The sequence below is a fragment of the Phacochoerus africanus genome, chromosome 1 (genome assembly GCF_016906955.1).
Source record: "Phacochoerus africanus isolate WHEZ1 chromosome 1, ROS_Pafr_v1, whole genome shotgun sequence".
NCBI lineage: Eukaryota > Metazoa > Chordata > Mammalia > Artiodactyla > Suidae > Phacochoerus > Phacochoerus africanus.
The window spans coordinates 36,686,735-36,696,874 of record NC_062544.1 but is presented as its reverse complement, the minus strand read 5'-3'; the positions used below and the strand labels follow the sequence as shown (position 1 = coordinate 36,696,874).

General features: G+C 34.1%; 1 protein-coding gene across 1 annotated transcript in view; it reads right to left on the bottom strand.

Moving 5' to 3' along the window:
* Window positions 1-200: 200 nt before the first annotated feature.
* Window positions 201-10,140, bottom strand: part of SREK1IP1 (SREK1 interacting protein 1) — a 43,839-nt gene continuing 33,899 nt past the window's right edge. Inside the window, exons 4-5 of the mRNA XM_047753420.1 lie at window positions 3,350-3,422; window positions 201-1,001 (exon numbers count right to left, since the gene is read on the bottom strand). Of these exons, the coding sequence (XP_047609376.1) occupies window positions 812-1,001; window positions 3,350-3,422 (263 nt within the window). The 3' untranslated portion in view covers window positions 201-811. The remainder of the gene's footprint in view (window positions 1,002-3,349; window positions 3,423-10,140) is intronic.

Genomic DNA, 10,140 nt, shown 5'->3' with positions numbered 1-10,140 from the left:
TCTTTAAGACATGCCAATATGGCATATTTGTGAAACAACCTAGGAGTCTATTCTAAAAATCCTGCCCAGCACAGCATCATCTCTATGAGACTTACAAACAGCCTGAACTAGACTTGTCTTTTGAAACAAGGAATAAGTATTTTGTTTCAAAAATGAAGGAGGCAGGTACTAGAAACTCTGCATTTCAGAAAACAGTGAAGTTTTGTTACAAATATTTTAATTATCATCTTCTTACTGACACCATTCACTTAAGTTTTGGTTGAGATCAATAAAGCAGCTTCATTTCCTATGACATTCAAACAAAACAAAACAAAAAAGTCTAGATTTAAAAACAGTGAAGAATTTCACTATCTTTATACATTATCATAGGATATAAAACTATTAAAATTTTCAGTGTCAAGTGCAAAGCATCATCCCCTACCTCACTTTATCACTGGAAGGTGGACACTTAATTAATACTAATTAACTGCTAGATAAATTATCTGTGTTGACTGCAGTTAAGCCATTTACAGTCAACTTATGAAGTAATAATACTTGCCATACACACAGAAACATAATATCAAAAATGATGAGTTTTGCTGCACAAATATTCATACTTGGGCCATGGCTATCAAGTAATAAGACTGATTCAAAATTTTATAATCATAGTACATTAAAATATTGCCAGACAATAATGGTACCATATGTGAAAAACATGTCTATATGGAAAAGGCTGTGATTTATTGCAAAGCATAATTATATAGCAAATGTCAAAGAAAGTTAATTTTCAAAACCAAATTTTAAAATGTAATGGCTTAGGGCAAAGTCTCAGTTACTTTTTGGAGATTTCAGAACTATTAGAAGTTGAAGAATGCTTTTCCTTTTTTCTCTTCTTTTTGTCCTTTTTGTGATGCTTCCCCTTTTTTGACTTATTCTTTTTCTCTTTTTTCTTTTCTTTCTTCTGATATTTTTGTTTCTTTTGTCTTGAAGTATCCTCTTCAGTGGAACTGGATGAATAAGACCTATGGGCAATAATACACACTGATTGATAACTGTATTTATGGCTGATGGGTAGATTTAAATGGGATTTGAACTGCCTTAAGTCCTTCTTGGAACAAATTGGGGTGTAAATATAAAGAAACTCAAAATATATGTTTTATATATTTGCATTCTCTTAAAATACTGTATTCAGAATTTTTGCCACTTAGCCAGTGGAACTAACAAAATAAATATCTCTATTCTGCTCAATTCTAGTTATAAGTTTTAAATTCAGTAAGGAGGAAATAATTTTCCTATGATTTTCCTGGAGGATTCTTTGTATCCCTCAAAATCCTTCTTATAAGGCAAAGAAAGTAGCATTTACCAAGCCTCATTATATACACAACTTACTTATGTATATAATAACTTGTTAGCATATTCTCTTAAAAGAGCTACAAAGAATACAATTATATAAAAAAGGCTATAATTGTACCTCTCTATAAATGGACGAAAGCTGAAAATTAGCCAAAAAAGCACTTCTGTTAATTTTTTGAATTTTTCACATTAAAGTATTTGATTCTTTTAAATGCGGAATGATACAGATGAACGCTTGCTTTCCAAAATAATTTTCAGTAGTTATAGAAAGGATGCTTTTAAATGTATACTCCATACAAATGCATGAGAATGATTTATCATTACACTTCATTTTTCTAAAGTTACTCTAATATCAAATTAGGGGAAAAATGTAGAATTCTCTCTAATGAAAAAGAAGTAAGAAAAAGATGAACCAAAAAAGCCATCTCTCTCTTAAGATGTACAACATTATACCAATACCCAAACCCCAAGTATATGTGACAAAACAGAAACTGAGTTAATTAAAAAAAAAAAAAAAAAAGGCATCCCAAGAGATAGTTCAGTGATCTAAACATTAGAAGTTAAAATCCAAACTAAGAAAACCTGACAGGGATATACAGGAGAAGAAAAAGTAAACACTTGAGAAGATAAAGTTATGTCTGAAGAGTGACTGCCTTTGGTTAGGGACTCTGAGCTTCTCCTGCTTCTGTAACATTTTATTTCTTTCTACTTGTTTACTTAAGTAGACTTTGGCCTACTCCTAAGCTTATTTTCTCATGTATTCTCCTGCACTCTCTTCAACTCTGTTGTTCTCAACTCTTGCCTGCTTTCCTCTTCTAAAGACCTGCTTGACCACACATTCTGACCAGAGCTGCTTCTCTGCCTGCACTTTTTTGATTGGCTTTTTTGGACCTGGATTCTCTTTTTAAGATAGAATGTTACACTTTGGAACAGCAACCTTATTATGTGGCATTATCTTTGCTAAGTGTGCTTTTAATTTAGAGCCCTGTCAGAGGTCTGTGTGCCCCAAGGTAGAGAGGCTTGAGTAATTAAGATGTTACTATAATACCAGGATATTAGAATTTGGAAGAAAATAGAAAAATTTCACTTTCCATGTAAGCTATCCCTATGCTGTGCTAGTGCAAATGATTCAATAATACATTAGTCAGACTACACAATACATTGAGCTCTACCTTCCTGTATTAATTTTTACATTAAACATTATTATTTAACTCCCAACACCTGAAAATAAGCTAACATTTACAATTTATAAAGCAGTTGAAATATTAGAAAGTATATATTATATGCACTATAAAAACTACGAAGTGACATCACCTGATTTGCAGGACCTATTCTGTTAGAGAACTAAGGTCCAAGCTAGATTATAGCATCTGCTAAATGCCTTAAAAAGTGTCTATATGAACATGTTTATTCTAGTATAAATGAAAACCTATATATTAATCATGGAAGAAGTTGCCTTTTAAGTCTTTTGATTAATTTATTTAACCAGTTGTTAAAAAAGAGTTGAGAGTAAAACATTCTTACGTGGCTGATGAGAATTCTGAAAGACCTGAAGGAATTTTTAGACTGACAAATGAATACATAAGTCCTATTAGTAAATTAATTTCTTTGCCATGGCAATGATACTTTGAGAATACAAATACTTAAGCTCCAACTTCATAAATATGAGGAAAAAATATACACGTGAAGAATTTAGACATGCTTCTAATTAAAAACTTAACTGATGTTCCAAAACTTAAAAATTCTAGAATACAAAGAGAATACATAAAATAAGTGGGTAGGGCTGTTATTTATTTATACCTTGATTTGCTCCAAGAAAGAAAACTTAAGGTGGCTGAGTGCTGACTTTATTTTGAATATTGACATGAAGGATTTTATTATTTTACTGAAACAACTGAACATCTAACTCTTATTAAGATTTAATATTAAATTAACTGGACCATAACATGAAAAATAGAATTTTATAATCCATTCTAGATTCACAGACCTGCTTTTTAAAGAAATGTTAAATAAATACCTTTTTCTTTTTTTTTTCAACTTGATTTTCTCTTTGCTTTTGGCTTTTTTCTTCTCCTCTTCTTCACTTATTCCTGTGCGTTGAGGGAAAAGAATCATGTCACCATGAGTTTATATACTACTATGATTTTGGTTGCTGATTGGTGAATTTCACTGGTTAGGATATTGCATTGTTTTTTGTAACAAGGTCCACTTTCTTGATAATTTTTATGTATTAAAGACTTTACAGAAGTATTATATACTGTTAAAAAATTTCAAATCTAAAAGTACATCAGGTAAAAAATTCAAGTATTCCACTTCTAAGTCCTAAAGCAAATCAATGTCAACAGTTAAGGAGGTACTATTTCAGGCCTTAAGAAACAAAACAATACAGTCATGTATAATTTTTACTTTTTTATTTTTCAGACAAAATTAGGATCATGAAATCCTAGGATCATGGAACAATAACAACAGCTGTAATATTTATGTCCCTCGTATCTTGGAAGAAGCAAACACATACTACACACAATTTGGCGTCTATTCTTCTAGGCTTTTTCCACACAACCAAATACATACAAAAATTCACTTATACAAACATTGTTACATGCTAAGTCCCAAGTTTTTTCTCATTTGAAAAATGGATTGTGGCATATATAGTATTTTCCAACTTCTTTCATTGAATACTTTTTTGGATATTAAATTATTCTAACAGCATTTGCTGAAAAGATTATTGTTTCTGGGAGTTCCCATTGTGACTCAGCAGTAATGAACCTGACCAGTATCCCTAAGGATGTGGGTGTGATCCCTGGCTCTGCTCAGTGGGTTAACAATCCAGCATTGCCATGAGCTGTGGTGTAGATAGCAGACATGGCTTGGATCCTGCGCTGCTGTGGCTGTGGTGTAGCCAGCAGCTGCAGCTTCAATTTGACCCCCAGCCTGAGAACCTCCATATGCCACAGATGCAGCCTTAAAAAACAAAATACATACATACATACATACATGCATATATACATACATAATGTTTTATACATAGAACTGCCTTTAGACCTTTGTCAAAAATCAAATGAACTTTTGCTTCTAGGAAGATAAAATAGATGTACTTTTCCTAATTCTTCCATTAAGTATAATTAAAACCCCCAAACATTACAAAAGCAAACAAGAAGATTCTGAAAGGTGGAAAGACAGACACTAGCGAGGGATCCTGAAATCCAGAAAATGCACAGTACTGAGTTCCCTGGAATTTCTTTTTGCTTTATGTAGCCCAGACTTAGAGCTGAAGAAACTGGCAAACTGGCAGTGTCAATAGGTGCAGACAAAAATACCCCAATAAAAGCCTGCTTTCTCTAGCCAAAGGACCAAGAAAGGGACAGCCTAGTGACAGGAACCTTTTAGATAACAACTGCCATTCTCCAGGTAAACACCCCAGAAAAAAAAATGTAGCACTACCCCCATCCACATCACCAAAGGCTGAGTGAAGAACATGGATTTCCCCCTTGCGAGGCTGTGATAAGATGTCCCAGTTCTCCAGCCTGAAAAGTCTAAGTAGTGAACCAAATGTTCATCCCCACTGGCTAGTAATGAGAATTCCATTAACAGTGGCAGTGGAGACCAAACAGGGAGGCCTGGACTTTCACCCCCACCTAGCAGTAATAAGGCACTTCTCCTCCTCCATGCTTAAGTATTGTCAGAGAGAGCTAATGAAAGTCAGTGCTTTCACCATCACCCAGTGATAAGAATACTACCCACACCATGGTGTCAGGATATACCACATGGGGAAGTGAAATTCCTACCCTCACCCAGCAGTAACAAGAAGCCATGTTCATCTTGGGTATTGGAAGAGGTTGAGTGGTGACAGTGTACTTCTGTTTTCATCTGGCAATAACAAGGTGACATCCTCAATTTCCCTTCTGGAGGGATACCAGAGAAAATCAGATTAAAACAAAAGGTTTAAAGAAAAGCCAGAGTTTTAGATATGTCCAAATTTCAATTGAAATCAACAAGAACCAAGAGGATCTCTAATTGAATGAAAAACTTAGCAATAGGTAACAATCCCACAAGAAAGAAATATTAGAATTATCTGACAAATATTTTAAAGCAGCCATCATAAAAATGCTTTCAATGACCACTTATGAACATATCTGAAACAAATGAAAAAACAGAAAGCCCAAAAGAAATAAAAAATCCAGAGAAAAACAAAAATTTTAGAACTAAAAATACAATAAACTGCAATAGTCATACTCAACAACACCATAAACCAACAGAATCTAAACAACATTTAAAAAACACTCCACCTGGGAGTTCCCGTTGTGGCGCAGTGATTAACAAATCCGACTAGGAACCATGAGGTTGCGGGTTTGGTCCCTGCCCTTGCTCAGTGGGTTAACGATCTGGCGTTGCCGTGAGCTGTGGTGTAGGTTGCAGACGTGGCTCGGATCCCGCGTTGCTGTGGCTCTGGTGTAGGCCGGTGGCTACAGCTCCGATTCAACCCCTAGCCTGGGAACCTCCATATGCCTCGGGAGCGGCCCAAGAAATAGCAACAACAACAACAACAACAATAACAACAACAAAAAAGACAAAAAAAAAAACACTCCACCTAACAAGAGTAGAATACATTTTTTTCCCCCAAGTGCTTAGATAACATCATCCGAGATAGAATTATCATGGGCCATAAGGCATACTTTGACAAACTTAAAAGAACTGAAATCATACACACTATGTTTCTGTCCACAATGGAATCAAATGAGCAATCAATAATAGAAAGATAACATGCCAAACAAAACAATACACTTTTAAATAATCCACTGGGCAAAGAGGAAGTCCCAAAGAAAATTTAAAAAAATACATTAAGCTGAATAAAAATAAAATACAACATTTCAAATTTTGTGTAACAAAGCTAAAGCAGTGGTGAAAGGGAAATTTATAGCATCAAATGTTTACACAGAAAAGAGGAAAACTCTTAAATTAATAATATAATTTCCATCTTGAGAACCTGAGCGTAGGGAGTTGAGGAGTTAAATAAACCCAAATCAAGTAGAAGGAAGACAGTAAGAACATACAATGAGATCCTGCTGTATTGCACAGGGAATTATGTCTGGTCACTTTGTGATGGAACATAATGGATGATAATGCAAGGAAAAGAATGTGTATATATATGTGTGTGTGTGTGTAAATGGGTCACTTTGCTGTAAAATACTGACAGAACATTGTAAATCAACTGTAATAGAAAAAATAAAAATCTTAAAAAAAGAATTAATGAAACTGAAAACAGAAAAAAAATGAATTGAAGAACTGGATCAATAAAACTGACAAATCTCTAAAATGACTGTGAAAAAAAGAAGACACAAATGAATATCAGCAATGAAACAGGGGATATCACTACAGACCATGCAGACACTGAAAGATTAAGAGAATACTATGAACAACTCTACAAACATAAATTTGACAACTCAGACAATATAGATCCCTTAGATCTATAAACATCTTGAAAAACACAAACTGCTACAAGTCTTCTAACATTATGTGAATTTCAATAACCACACAACTACAAAGGAAACTGACTTTGTAATTTTAAAAAGTTCCTGAAAGGGTATCTCTGGGCCCAGATAATCACACTGAAAAGTTCTACCAAACATTTAAAAAATTAACATCAATTTTACATAATCTTATCCACCAAGTAGATGAGAAATTCTTCTCTATATTCTATGAAGCTAGTGTTACCCTGATACCAAAATCAAACTAAATAGTACAAAATAAGAAAACTACATGGAGACTAAACAACATGCTACTAAAAAACCAGTGGGTCAATGAGGAAATCAAGAAGGAATTGATGAACAGTATGGAGGGGCCTTAGAAAATTATACGTAGAACTACTACCATATGACCCAGCAATCCTACTCTTGGGCATATATCCAGACAAAACTCTACTTTAAAAGACACATGTACCCACATGTTCATTGCAGCACTATTCACAATAGCCAAGACATGGAATCAACCCAAATGTCCACTGACAGATGATTGGATTAGGAAGATGTGGTATATATACGCAATGGAATACTACTCGGCCATAAAAAGAACAAAATAATGCCATTTACAACAACATGGATGGAACTAGAGAATCTCATCCTGAGTGAAGTAAGTCAGAAAGAGAAAGACACATACTGTATGATATCACTTATATCTGGAATCTAACATATGGCACAAATGAACCTTTCCACAGAAAAGAAAATCATGGACTTGGAGAATAGACTGGTGGTTGCCAAGGGGGGAAGGGGAGGGATGGGGAGGGACTGGGAGCTTGGGTTAAACAGATGCAGAATTTTGCCTTTGGGATGGATTAGCAATGGGATCCTGCTGTGTAGCACTGGGAACTCTGTCTAGTCAATTATGACGGAACACGTAATGTGAAAAAAAAGAATGTATACATGTATGTGTAATTGGGTCACCATGCTGTGCAATAGAAAAAATACATATATAAAGAAATAAAAAAAGGGGAAAAAAAGAAAACTACAGATGAACTTCTCATGAACATAGATGCAAATAATCATTAAAATACTAACAAAGAGAATTCGGCATTTAATATTTTTTTAAAAAATTATATACCATGATTAAGTGTGGCTTATTCAAAAGGTGCAAGGCTGGTTGAATATTCAAAAATCAATTAATGTAATTCATTGCATTAACAGACTAAAGAAGAAAAATCATAGGATGATATCAATTGATGCAGAAAATGCATTTGGCAACATTTGACACTCATTCATAATAAAAACTCCTAAAAAACAGAATAAAGGGAAACTTCCTTACCTTGATTAAAAACAGCTACAAAATAATTTACAACTAACCATTAAGGCCTGAATGTTTTTGGCCCCTATGGTTGGAATCCAGGGGTGAATGTCATCTCTCCCTGCTCTTTTCCAACACAGTGCCGTAAGTTCTAGCCATAGCAATAAAACAAAGATGGGAAATAAAAGGCTAACAGATCAAAAGAGAAGAAATAAAACTGTTTCTATTTGCAGATGACATGATGGTTTACATAGAAAATTCCAAGGAATCTACCAAAAACTAGAATAAGTGAGTTCAGCAAGGATAAAGGGCAAACATACATGAATCAGCTATATTTCTATATACTAGTAATAAACTTGCAGATAATAAAATTTAAAAATAAAACTATTTATAATTAAAAATAAATATTTATAGGTACAAATATAATAAAACATATATAGATTTTACATGCTGAAAACCTCACAAGGCTGAGGTAAGAAATCAAAGATCAAAGTAAATGGAGAGACATACTGCATTTGTGGATTGGAATATTCAATGCAGTCAAGAAATCAATTCTCCCCAAACTGATAAATATTTTTTTTTTTTGGCTATATTTGTGGCATGTGGAAGTTCTAGGGATCAAACCTGTACCACAACAGTGACCCGAGCCACAGCAGTGACAATGCTAGATCCTTAATCCACTGAGCTACCAGGGAACTCTGATAAACATGTTTAATGAAATTCCTATCAAAATCCCAGCAAGATTCTTTGTAGATATAAACATTATCCTAAAGTTAATATGGAAAGTTAAAGAAACTAGAATAGTTGAAACAATTTCATAAAAGAAGAATAAAGTGGGGAAAAAAATCAGTCCATACAACTTCAAGACTTATTATATAGTTACATTAATCAAGGCTGTGTGGTGGTGGTGGAGACATAGACAAAGATCAATACAGACAACCCAGAAACAAACCCACATGAACAGGATCGACTGACTTTTGGCAAAGGCACAAAAACAGTCCAATGTAGGAAAAGCAGCCTTTCAACAGTCAGTGCTGAAACAATTGGTCACCTTAAGCAAAATAGTAAGTGCTCCAAGTTTCACATCTTATGTAAAAATCAACTCAAAATGGACTTAATATAAAACTATTAAAACTTTAGAAAGATGTAAAAGAGACCAAGATATAGGCAAACAGTTAGTTACATTTGAAACCAAAGTACAGTCTATAAAAGGAAAAAAATAAATTAGACTGTCAAAAGTAAAAACTACTGCTCTGTGAAAAACCTATTAAGAGGATGAAAAGACAAGCTATATTTTGGGAGAAAATATTTGCCAACTGGGCATCTAACATAGGATTGGTATCTAGAATATGTAAAGAGTTAATAAAATAATGTTTAACATTATTTTAATAATGTTCAACACTAATAAAATAATGTTTAACATTATTAAATGTTAAATGAACCAGCTTTTGGTTTCATTGATTTTTCTCTATTGTTTTTCTATTTTCCACTTCACTGACTTCATTTCTGATCTTTACATTTTCCTTTCTTCTGCTTCTGGTTTCATTTGCTTTTCTTTTTACAGTGTGTTAAGGTAGATGCTGAAGTTATACATTTTAGGCATTTCTTTTCTTCCAGTATAAGCATGGAGTGCTGTAAATTTGACTCTAAGTACAGCTTTAAGGAGACATCTCATAAGTGTTATGCAATGTTTTTATTTTCATACAGTTCAAAGACAATTTCTTTTTCTTTCTTTCTTTTTTTTTTTCCGTCTTTTGTCTTTTTAGGGCTGCACACAGCATATGGAGGTTCCCAGGCTAGGGGTCCAATTGGAGCTGTAGCTGCTGGCCTATACCACAGTCACAGCAATGCAGGATCCGAGCCGCATATGCAACCTACACCACAGCTCACGGCAATGCAGGATCCTTAACCCACTGAGCAAGGCCAGGGATCGAACCCACAACCACGTGGTTCCTAGTCAGATTCGTTTCCACTGTGCCACGATGGGAACTCCCAAAGACACTTTCTAATCTCCTTTGGCTTTTTTTCTCTTTG